The sequence below is a fragment of the Sciurus carolinensis genome, chromosome 5 (assembly GCF_902686445.1).
Source record: "Sciurus carolinensis chromosome 5, mSciCar1.2, whole genome shotgun sequence".
Lineage (NCBI taxonomy): Eukaryota > Metazoa > Chordata > Mammalia > Rodentia > Sciuridae > Sciurus > Sciurus carolinensis.
In genome coordinates this window covers 124,872,267-124,884,420 of record NC_062217.1, presented here as the reverse complement: position 1 = coordinate 124,884,420, position 12,154 = coordinate 124,872,267, and the positions used below count along the sequence as shown (strand labels likewise).

The 12,154-nt window shown below is 46.2% G+C and overlaps 1 protein-coding gene across 24 annotated transcripts in view; it reads left to right on the top strand.

The window, feature by feature from the left end:
- The window catches only part of Camk2g (calcium/calmodulin dependent protein kinase II gamma), a 58,119-nt gene that overhangs the window by 17,170 nt on the left and 28,795 nt on the right, over positions 1-12,154 (top strand). For 21 of the 24 annotated variants that reach the window (XM_047554416.1, XM_047554422.1, XM_047554417.1 and 18 more), the window contains 7 exons: positions 3,499-3,553; positions 4,432-4,497; positions 8,073-8,145; positions 8,293-8,395; positions 8,828-8,911; positions 9,346-9,440; positions 10,106-10,228. In XM_047554416.1, the coding sequence (XP_047410372.1) occupies positions 3,499-3,553; positions 4,432-4,497; positions 8,073-8,145; positions 8,293-8,395; positions 8,828-8,911; positions 9,346-9,440; positions 10,106-10,228 (599 nt within the window). The remainder of the gene's footprint in view (positions 1-3,498; positions 3,554-4,431; positions 4,498-8,072; positions 8,146-8,292; positions 8,396-8,827; positions 8,912-9,345; positions 9,441-10,105; positions 10,229-12,154) is intronic. The other 3 variants (XM_047554437.1, XM_047554436.1, XM_047554434.1) reach the window with 1 other exon arrangement.

The following is a 12,154-nucleotide window of genomic DNA, read 5'->3' as shown; positions in this document are numbered from 1 at the left end:
GAATTTGCGATCCTCCTACCTTAGCCTCCTGAGTCGCTGGGATTATAGTCGTGCGCCACCGCACCCAGCTGCTGCAGACATTTTTAACAGTGACACTTTTTCACTATTTTTTTTGGAAAAAGATTTGTTAAATGTAGTATATTGTTGGGTGGTTTTCTGAAAATTGGAAATAGCCACAGCATTTGGGTTGTAGGTTTCTCAGTCCTCAAAGATATGAAATACCAAATAAAGATATGTAGGTGTTTCGGCCTGCCCTTCCGTCCACTGATTTTTAAAGAATAGTAATTAGGGTTTTGCGTGTCTATGTGCTGCTGGGATTGAATCTAGCTACACATGCCAGTCAAGCACTCTACCACTGAGCTGTATCCCCAGCTCAGTAATTAGGTTTCATCATTGAAGTGCAGTAATGCTTTGTACTCCTTTTCCCAGATCTTCCTGTCTGTAAACTTGGTCTGGCCCTCCCCGACCTTCATGCTGTGTCATTACTATGAAATGGGCTGGGTGTCAGATTATTTTATTCCACCTGGCCATAGCACCCTTTACTTCTGCCTCACAGTTCTCTGGTTGTGACTAGTATGTATTTGTCTAGTTGCTGGTTAAAATCTGTCTTTTCCCTTTGCCTGGAAGCTCTGTGATGGCAAGGCTGGACTCCATACATATGAGCATATCTGTTTCGGAAAAGCCATCTAATGGGCATTATTGAGTCAATTAGAATGGCAGTACTTGTGGGGACAGATTGGAACTCTTTTACCTAAGCAGATGGATAGGCAAAGTGATTCTCTTATTGTTCTGTGATATCCAGGATCTTGATGTCAATTTGTCTTCAAGTCCTAGTTTTGCCACTTGCTGTGACTTAGGACAGGTTTCTTCGGGAGCCTCAGTTTCCTCTCCCATCTGCTGAGGGCATCATAAGTGGCTATCCTACAGAGTTAATGCTAGGGTCCAGTAACATAGTGCATGTAAAGCATATGGTATGATGCTTGGCACAAAGGAACAGCTCAACTAAGTGTTAGTTTATAATTTTGATGATTATCTTTAGTAATCTGGTGGTTATGCTTAGAAGACTCAGTCAGGTTTTTGCTCTTGCCCTCCATTCCTCATTAATTTTCTTTTCAAATTAAAATGAAAATGATAGCAGTCTTATTCAGACCCCCCCTTATCTTTGTGTGTGGTTGCCTGTGCTAGGCATACATCAGAGCCATCCAGGTCTGGGTGGCCTGGAAGGATTAGTCTTCCTTTGCTGCTTTTCTTATCTCCTCCCACCTGGGCTCCATGTGTGGCCTTCCTGGAGAAGGGCACATGCCAGTGACTCCATGTCTGGGCAAAGGCCTGGGTGCTGCACCTCTGGCACTGTTCTCAGGTCTGCAGTGCTGGGCAGGGGGTAGGCCCTGGGGCAGGATCCAGGTGAGGCAAGACTGAGGGCCCAGGCCCAACCAGACTCAGCAGGGCTGGGTGCCAGGGCTGCCCTGGGAGTGGTTGTTAGCATCCTACCTGCTGTCCTGTCAGCTCACCATCCTGCTGCTGTTAGTCAGCTTCCTAATGAAGCTGGTCTTTGGCTTCTGGGACAGATGATTTCCAGGGGATTATTTGTATTACACACTTTAATGCTTTTTAATAGCAAATTTTTAATTAAATGGAAAGTCCTTTTGGAAGCGAGGGAGCAGCCACAGCAGGACTCAGCATGAAGCACCAACTGAGACGAGAGAAGCAAAGTGCAGAGGGAGGTGGCAGGGCTTTGGGGAGCTTGATTAAGCATACTGGGTTAGGTGGGCGAGATGGATGCAGAGGTCTTGCTCTAGCTCCCTCCTTGTGTCCTAAAAGCCCTCTTCTGTCATCTGTAGATGTAGGGAAGTGTGCAGGGTTGAATAACCAGATCAGATCAAATAGGGAGGCAGTGCGATGTGTAGATAGTTGTTCGGCCCTGGATCTGGCCCAGGCAGGCCTCTGTGTCTGCATTTATCAAGTAAGGAAAACAAGGGGACTGTGGTGATGGTTCAGTGCCTTAGGGCTGCTGGGTGCTCTATTTTGCATTCTGGCTGATCCTACTTTGGCATGAAGGGGACCTAGGGAAGTGCCTCCGCCCTTAGAAGATGCTCTGGCACTGGAAATGGAAGCAGTCTGGGCCTGCCAAGGAAGAGATAGCGTGATTTCTTTGCATCTGAACACTTCACCAGTTGGTTTGGTGTCAGGCCATTCCTGAAGAGCTCCTTTAACTGCTGAGGACTGGAGCAAGGGTCAAACAGAGGGAGACCTTTGGAACAGAGGTTTCTCATCAAGAGAGTTCAGGTGAGGGAAGGGACTGGAACATCAGGACAGGCGGCCAAAGCAAGTCATGTTTACATTAGAATGATGCTCAGGGGTTGGCATTTAACCCAGAGGTGGCTTTGTGGGCAGAAGCTTGATAAAGAGACCTCAGAAGACATTAGGTTGGTCTTTTGCCCAAGAGCTTTGGAGGCAGGGATTGGGAAGGGATTCTGCTTGCCAACCTTTTCTTACAGTTGGTAACTTGCCCTAGTCTTCTCCTGTCTGCCCTCCTGGACTCATTTATGATGCTCTTGTGGTACATTTGTGAGCAGTCTCACAACCTGGTGTGTGTGGTGCCCTGTGTTTCTTTAGTAGGCAGTAATGTGAACCTGCCTTTGGAGTCAGAGAAGCCTGGGTTCACTCACATCTTGACCCACCACTTAGTAATTCTTTGACCTTTAGCAAGAGACTTTATGTCTCCTACCCTTTGTTGTCCTGTTCTATAAAATGGGAATAACATTCATCTCAGGGCAGCATAATCAGCTTCTTGAAAGCAGGCACTGTGTCTGTCCCTCATAAACACTACCACCTACCTAGCCCAGGGGCTGGCATACAATAGTGCTCACTAAATGCTGATGGAATCAGATATGTATGCCAAGAACCTAACACGAGGCCTGGCACATAAGTATGATAAGCACTTGATAAACAGGTTATCATCGTCATTGCCTGAATGTGGCTTGGCCTCCTGGGCTGGCCATTCGTTTTGCCTTCCTGCTGGGCTCTGCCTTTCCATCTTCTTCCGCTACCCTTCATTCTGCTGTTCTCATTTGCCCCTCTGAAAGTGCTCCTGGTCTTTCCCATTTTCCATTTTCCATGCTCCTGCTGTCAGCATTGCTAGGGGTTTCTCAGTCTGTTGCACCACCATGCACTATGTTTAGGGACCACCTTCTCTGGGACTAGCCCCTCTGGGAAGGTTTTCTACTTTTCTCGGTCTTGATTTACATCTTGGCCACAAAGCTTCTATTTCTTGCCTCAGTCGGAGGTGGCAACCAGAGCACCAGTCTCTTGCTCTGTGGCTATGTAACCTTGGCTTTGTGTGTGTTGGGCATGTTGCCACTTTGCCCTGCAGTGCCTTCAGGAGGGAGCCTGGTGAGGCTGACAGGATGGTACTGGGGTGGGGTTGTTGAAGAGGAGGAGAATAGGATTTCCGAGTTTTCTCTCTGTTAATCTCTGTCCCCATCTCCTCTCTTGCAGTGCGCCTCCATGACAGTATTTCTGAAGAAGGGTTTCACTACCTCGTGTTTGACCTGTAAGTGCTCCTTTCCAGGGTGTGGGGCCTCTCCCTCCAGCTGGCTCAAGATGAAGGCTTGGGGAAAAGGCTGAACTGGGTCTTCAGCTTCTGCCAAGGGTCCCTCTCCTTTGCCTGAGAGAAAGGATTTGATTGTGTACTTTCTCTGGAGTGGAGCAGGGTTGCTAGCCCAAGGCCTCCTGGGGGTCTCATTGCTCATGATCTCTCCAGATCTCCGCAGAGTGCCAGCCTCTGAATGGCGTTGCTCTCGCACTTCTGTTTGCAGTGCACCTTGTGCAGATGCTTGTTTCTCATTTCTTGGTGTTTTGTCCTTAGTATAGAGATAAAGGACTGCTCTTTGCATGAACTTAAAAATTCTGGGAATTTGAGGGTAGCTTTTATTAGTCATGAACTGGGCTCCTATTGGTCTTTCTTCCACTTTGGTTGTGCTTTAGTATCTTAAAAGTGGCTCTTTACCTCCTGGAAACTCCTTTCCAGTGTTGTTAGGGTTGGGTTTCTGTGTCCTTGATCTCATTCTCAACTCCAGTAGTAGGTCTGTCCTTCCTTGGACAGCTCTATGTTAGTGTTCATATTGGTCTCAAACAAAGGCATGATTTTTGGGGTAGGTTGGATATTTTCTCTTAGATCCCTGTATCTTCATAACTGCCTTAAGTGTTAGCTAATCTGTACGTTATAGAAACAGAAATGTCCTGAAGAAGAGGAAGCCCAGGATACCCCATGTCATTGAAGGATTGAGTATATTCTGGACTCTCAAAGTGTATGTGGAGTTAAGATTTCTCTAAGAGCTATTTTGCTGTGCAACTCTGTTACCTGTTAGACACTGGGGTTGGCTAAGGGACCCCACCTCCTCTGACCTCCTCCTCTTCTGTTGCTTGCAGGGTTACTGGCGGGGAGCTGTTTGAAGACATCGTGGCTAGAGAGTACTACAGTGAAGCAGATGCCAGGTGAGATGAAGACCCAGTTCTTCCAGTGCAGCTCTTGAGTTTAGGATTGAAATAAGTCTTGTCTACCTTAGGGGGCCGGCATCATTGTGCCTTTGAGGAAGATCAGAGGAACTCTTGTCTGAATAGTGATTCCGTAGAGCTGCGCTAGGGCTGCATTCTGTGGGCAATATCAGAAGTTTAAAATTCAGTATCCCAGATCAATTTTGGCAAAGCCTCTTGAGGTGTCCTTTACCCTGTCACCCCAGAAATACATTTTCTTTGCATTTCCTCATACTGGCAAGCAAACCTGAGGGTCCTCTCGATCCCTCTTCTTTCTTTTGATAAGTCCTACTATGTACAAGCCACTGAGCGGAGGTCCTGGGGTGATTAGAAACAGAAAAAGTATGATTTCTGTCCCAAAGATGTGTGAAATATGGGAGCCATCTCAGGAGCTTTTAGCCTTTGTCACCTTGTCCCTTGACAACCAAGACCAGCTTCAACATGGTGCTCTTTCAGCAGGAGTACTGTTCTGCAGTCCCATGCATTAGCCTCCAGCCTTCCACAGAAGCCTGCATGTGGCACCGCAGATCCACCCACACCACAGCTCTCAGGCACTTGTTTGGCCTGTCTTTCCCACCTCAGCTTTTCCTCCAGCCCCACTTCTCTCTTAGGGTGATGTCCTTACAACCTGGTTTTGATCATCCTGCCTGCAGCTTATCTGGCTTATGTGGCAGCTCAGGCTGCTTCTGGAAAGTGGGGGAGTGCAGCTTCCTCACGAATTTCTCAACCTCGGGCGGCCAATGTTTGCTGATCAACTTCAGATGCTTCAACCTCAGGAAAAATTCTCAAGTGGGGAGATGAATTCCAGTGCCAGCAGGGGAGGACCAGACTGTGGGCGGGAGGAGGCGTGATAGCTCAGGGAACTGCGGGAGGGGGGGCTGTACCAGTGGGCTTGGCCTGGCTCTGCTGGGACACTTCGCACTTTTGCCATTTTTGGCCAGAAGGCTCTCCCTGCTAGTCTGGCTCTGTTCTAATAATACATTTCTGTGAAGACTCGTCTTTGCAGTTCAGTCTTCAAGTCTCTTTAGACCACTCTTGGGCTGTGCTAGCACAGCCCCAGCCTCAGCCTCTGGGGCCTGATAAGACCCCTTGGCTCTTGCAGGACCCCCAGCACCAGATTTTAGAGAAAGAAATCAGAAATCTAGCTACCTAGCTTAGCACATCTGAATACTCTGCAGACCTGCCCATTATACCTGGTGGTGCTTGATGACTGGACATCTGTACTCTAAGGTACAACCTTATCTGTACATCTGTGCTCAACCTTAGCACCACTGACCTTTTAGACTGGGTAATTTTTGTCATGAGAGCCTCTCCTGTGCATGGTAGACACTTGGAAGCATCCCATGCTAGTAGATGTCAGTAGCATCCTTCCCCCTCCCCAGCTTGTGACAACCAGAAATGTCTCCAGACAAACTCACCCCCATTTTAAAACCACTGCTAGTGGGCATGATGGTACACACCCATAATCCCAGTAGTTCTGATGCTGAGGCAGGAGGATTGTGAGTTCAAAACCAGCCTCAGCAACTTAGCAAGACCCTAAACAACCTAAAGAGATTCAAAATAAAAATAAAAAGACAGGGGATGTGGCTCAGTGGTTAAGCACCCCTGGGTTCAATTCCTGGTACAAAAGAAGAAAGAAAGAAAAGAAAAGAAAACCACTGCTGTAGCCTGCCCATGTTTCCTGCCAGAAGTTTGACCACAAGGCTGGCAAGAGAGAGTTGTAAGTTGCCTGCTTCAAGAATCAGCAACTGGTTATGGTGTTGCATACCTGTAATCCCAGCTACTCAGGAGGCCAAGGCAGGAGGGTTACAAGTTCAAAGCCAGCCTGGGCAACTTAGCTAGACCTTTCTCAAAATAAATTTTAAAAGGGCTGGGGATGTAGCTCAGTGGTCAAGCACTTCTAGCAAGCACAGGCCCTGAGTTAAATCCCCAGTACCACACACACTCGGACACACAAATCAGCTGCCGAATGTGATTCTGGGTTTTAGTTTGTCTTTTTCTGTTAGCATTGCTCAGAAATGCTCCTCTGTGCGCTGTTAAAAACTGTTCATGTATATTGTTTCTTAAAGAAACCTGCTTGTTTTAGCTGCTCTACTAGATAATCAACTTCAGGGAAGCTATGGGTCTTGTTCATCATTATGTCCTGTGTAATACAAAGCACAAGACCTTGGAAGCACTTAACGAATGTTTAAATAAATGAAGGCGTACAGTCATCCCAAAACAACTTAGGTGACTCAGTTGGACTCTTCTTTCTTAAGTTGCCAGCATAAGCTTCTTCTCTAAGAACAAAGTTACTATATAGGGAAAGAGAAAGAAGGTAGGGGTTGGATGGTCTCACCTTTCTCTGGAGCCTGGGTTGTCTCCTGATCTCTTGAAAGCAATTGGTTATGTTAGACCTTTATAGACAGAAGAATCCATGGTGAACCTCTATTCTAGTCTCTCTCCTCCTGTTTAATGAGTGACCCTGGACAAACCACTTAATCTACCTGAACTTCAGTTTCCTTTTCTGTAAAATAAGTGTTGGTGAGGATGTGGAGGAAAGGGAACCCTTATATTCTGTTGGTATTACAAATTAGTACAGGCTGTTTTGGAAAACAGTATAGATGTTCCTCAGAAAACTAAAAATAGAATTACCATATGATCCAGCAATCCCACTAACTGGATAAATACCCAAAGGAATTGAAATTAGTATCTTGAAGAGATGTCTGCCCTCCCATGTTCATTGCAGCATTATTCACAATAACTAAGATGTGGAAACAACCTAAGTGTGTGCCAACAAATGATTGGATATTAAAAATGTGGGGGGGGGGCTGGGGTTGTGGCTCAGTGGTAGAGCACTTGCTTAGTGGTAGGCACTGGGTTTGATTCTCAGCACTGCATCCAAATAAATAAAATAAAGGTCCATTGACAACTAAAAAATGTTTTTTAAAAAAAGGAAATTATGTCATTTACAACAACATGGAGGACATGAAGTAAGCCAGGCACAGAAAGACAAATACTGTATGATCTTATTTATATGTAGAATCTAAAAATGAATGATCTCAGAAGTAGAAGTACAGTGGTGATTATCAAGGATTGGAGTGGAGGTGGTTGGGTAAAAGAAAAAGACATTGGTCAACAGATAGAGATTTAGATAAGAGTAGGATCTGGTCTGTTGACAACATGGTGACTATAGTTGGTAATAATGTATGTTTCAAAGTAGCTAAGAGAGGATTTTATATATTCTCCCCACAAAGAAATGGTAAATATTTGAGGTGATGGAAATGCTAATTAGCATGGTATAATCATTCCATAATGTAAACATGTATCAAAACATCACATATTCCCCCATAAATAGATGCATATTATCTGTCAATTAAAGATAAAATAAAACTTAAGAAAATGAAATGAAAGCAAATAGGTTGAACGAACTCCTGGTTCAGTGATTCTCTGTGAACCTGTGACCCATTGTCACATGCTTTTAGTTCACAGCATATGGACTTGGATGAGGTGGTTTAGCCCTGCAATGACATTTTTTTCTCCTTCTGCTTTTTCAGCCACTGTATACATCAGATTTTGGAGAGTGTTAACCACATCCACCAGCATGACATTGTCCATCGGGACCTGAAGGTATTACCAGGCGCCCCTCCTTTGCCTCCTGCTTGTGAAGTCTTGGCGCCACCTGGTGCCAGGTAGTGGTACTGTGTGGGCCCAAAGAAGGCTCCCTCTGGGCTATGGGGTGGGTGCCTCATAAGCTTCTCCCTTTTCCTTCTACAGCCTGAGAACTTGCTGCTGGCAAGTAAATGCAAGGGTGCTGCTGTCAAGCTGGCTGATTTTGGCCTCGCCATTGAAGTGCAAGGAGAACAGCAAGCTTGGTTCGGTAAGGGTGACGCTATCTTCTCAGTGTGCAGTCCCCACCCTTCCTCCTCTTTCTGATTTGCCTTCCTCTTTCAGAACTAGAAACCAGACCTTTAATGGTCCTGGCCTGCTTAGAGAGTGGAGGAGGGTGGGAGGGTACAGAGATCCCTCCTGGCCCTTCATGACTCAGTATAGTAAGTCTAGCTGTTGTCAGCACTGCGTTCTTGCTGCCTCTGGGGAGGCATTGGAGTTCCTGGTAGACACATGGACTTGCCCTCTGATTTAGATTCCAGGCACTATGAGAAGCCCAGCCTCTCATCTCTTGCAGCCTGTGTGCCGAGAACTTATGTTGCAAAAGCAGCAGGATGAGAAGGGCTTTGGAGGAAATTGCTGATGTGGATTTATTGAGAGAGAAAGTAGGTTCAGTGTGCCTCTGATCTCTCTTCTGCTGCAGGTTTTGCTGGCACCCCAGGTTACTTGTCCCCTGAGGTCTTGAGGAAAGATCCCTATGGAAAACCTGTGGATATCTGGGCCTGCGGTAAGCCCATTCCACGCCCTCAGCTTTTCGGTGTTAAGGGCCCTCGGCTTCCGGTGATGGCGAGAAAGAAGCATCGCTATTCCTTGCGGGTCCCACAAGTGCCTGGTGTATGTGAAATCATGGTGTTTGCTCTCATCCCCCTGGGAGGGCTGTTCCCATCACACCCTCCTCCCCAAGTAACTTCCTGGATTATGTTGCATCCTTCTTGGAGATAGAATTGCCCACGCCTTAGAGGATAGATTGTGCTTAAAGAAATCTCTGACGTTAGAGACACAGCAGGAGGGGCTAGTGACACAGTGTTATCAGCTGGCATCCACCTCTAACTCTGGTCTGGCTCTTGTAATTCTGTGTGGCCCTGAGCCCTGCATGGCCTTTCATGGTTCCTCAAGGAAATAGGTGACTGAACCTAGTAACCTGTGTGTTCTGTCTCATAGGGGTCATCCTGTATATCCTCCTGGTGGGCTACCCTCCTTTCTGGGATGAGGATCAGCACAAACTGTATCAGCAGATCAAAGCTGGAGCCTACGATGTAAGGACTGTTTTTCTAAGCCAAGCAAGCACATCAAGTGGGGCACATGTCCTGCCCCTTGGGCTCTGTCCAAGGGAGGAAGCATGTTTAGCATGCCACATGATATAGGGGATGTCAGGGGACTTTGAAGATCCAGGGATGGGCAAACAGGACTCAGTTCTTGCCACCCTATGTCTAGGGAGCAACTTTTTTTTTTTTTTTTTTGGGGGGGTGCGGTGAGGCATCCCTTTTTAGTAGCTATAAAATTAAGGATCCCACTAAAGCCCTTTGATCTTTATTTGCAAAGAATGGAGAAGCTGCATCACACTGGGACAAGAAGTCTAGAGGCTCCTTCCACTGCATTGGTACCTTGGGTACATCATTGAACCACTCCCTCTCCCCCTGCAATTGGAGAGATGGAATTGAACCAGAGAATGTTGGAGTCTTCTCCCTGCTCTGATCTTATATTCTGGCATTCTAACCATCATTGTTCTATCTTCCTTTCCCAGTCTTTAAGTTGACTCAGGTTCTGGGATACTCCCAGGGCTTCTCCAACTCTCTGTGAGGCAACTTTGGGTGCCACAGAGTATCCCAATTATAGAAGTTGGGATGAAGACAGAACCTTCGTTTCAGGGTGCGATGCTTACAAATTTCATATCCCACCTCCCCCTGTTCCTGCTCCTTAGTTCCCATCACCAGAATGGGACACAGTGACTCCTGAAGCCAAGAACTTGATCAACCAGATGTTGACCATAAACCCAGCAAAACGCATCACAGCTGACCAGGCTCTGAAGCACCCATGGGTCTGCGTAAGTGTTTTTAGCTACGGACTTGGAGATTAGTGGTGGTAGCTTATACTCCTTTTTACCAGCAAAGAATCATTCTGGATCCTGAGTGAGGATCCAATAGGAGGGCAGGAGACTGAGTGTGGCCCAAGATTAATAAATATCACCAGGGGATCTCCAGGAGGCAGAGGGGACTAACAGGCCTTTACTTGTCTCTCCCCTGCCTGCTGTCGTGAGGCTGTGTTAATAGTTCTGTTCTTGAATGAGGGCTTAGGTTGACTGTTGCATACTCCAGGCAGTTGATGATAGAAAGCAGCTGGCAGAACCCAAAGTGAATCCCTGAGCCCAGGGCATACTCAGGTCCCAGTGCTCATACAGCTCTAACAACTGTGACCAAGACCCAATGAATAAACAAAAGAGACCCCTGAGCTATTAAAAAGAGTATCAGGAAACTCAGTCATGAGGCTCCTGAGCTGAGAGTTCCCCCTAGGCTATTGATGTGGATCAACATACTTTGTTTTCTGGTATAGTTAGGCATCTTGACAATCATGATGCATCTATTTGTCCCTTCTTTCATGTGTTTACTGAATGCCTCTTTGGTGCAGATGCTAGACGATAAGAAAGTGAATGAGGCATTCTCCCTGCTCCAAAGATCTGGGGAGACAGGCAGTCAAACAGGCAATCATACTACAGTGTGACAAGTATGCAAAAGAATCTAAAAGGAGTGCAGGAGTTCTTGATGTCCCTGGTGGGCAGTGGGGTCATCAAAGGCTACATGGAGGAGGTGACCTCTATTCTGGTTCTTGGCAGATGACTGAGAGTTCCCCAAGATGTTACGCTGTAGACAGAGGTTAGCATGAGCCAGAGTGAGAGGCCATGGGAAATTGTCAAGTTCAAGGAATGTTAAGTAGTTTGGTTGTAGATGAGACCAGGACTATAGGAATTCAAGAGAATGAGGCCCCAAAGATTCCCTGACATACAAGTTTCTTCCTGGGGAGTTGGGATTTTATTCTGAATGCATAGGAAACCATTTAAGGGTTTTAAAGAAAGCGTGAAATTTGTATTTAAGAAAGATCACTTTGGAAGCTGTGTAGAAAATGGAATCGAAGAAAGAGACTGGAGGCAGAGAACTCAGGAAGCTGAGTAACTAAGCAACAGATGAGGTTTCCATTGAGGATAGAGATTGGGGAGTGGGTAGTGTGGTGAGGAGTGGACAAATTTAGGAGATATTTGGGACATAGAATCTAAAAGATTTAGTGCCCAATTGAATTGGGGAATGAAGGGATCTATGGGGCCTGCCATGTTTTGAGTTGGTCATTGAGTGGAGAGTTGTACCATTCACCCCTACAGAATAAACTCAGAGGAAAAGCCAGTTTGGGAGAAAAGATGATGATTTAGTTTTGTACACATTGAGTGTGGTGTCAAGGGACTTTAACCGAGGTACCCCATGGGCAATTAAGAAATATAGCTATATGGTCTAGGGATGCACACTTACCTAGCATGTGTGAGGCCCTGGGTTTGATCCCTAGTGCTACAAAAAAAAAAAAAAACATAGTCATTTTTGTGTAGGTGATGTTGTAGAAATAGATGGGATTGTTTCTATGCTGATCAAATTCTTACCTTGAGTTGGAGTTTGTATTCTTCAGTAAAAGAAGAGGTGGACACTAAACACCAGCATTTTAGAACAGGGAGAGTTAGGGGAGCCAACAAAAGGGACTGAGAATGAGAACTTTTGTAGTCAGAAAGGAGTCAGGAGTGGAAGATGTAGAAGCTAAGAAGGAAGGGGTCTCAGTAAGGGAGCATTGGTAGTACTGCAAGAGAGTCCCTGATACAGATCAAAGAGAATGCAAGGGCTCTGACTGAGGAATGGCTGTTTTTTCATCATTTCACAGCCAGAGACCATGGAGTAAGATAAAGCCTGTTTTCTGGAAGGTGAAGAGGAAGTAGGAC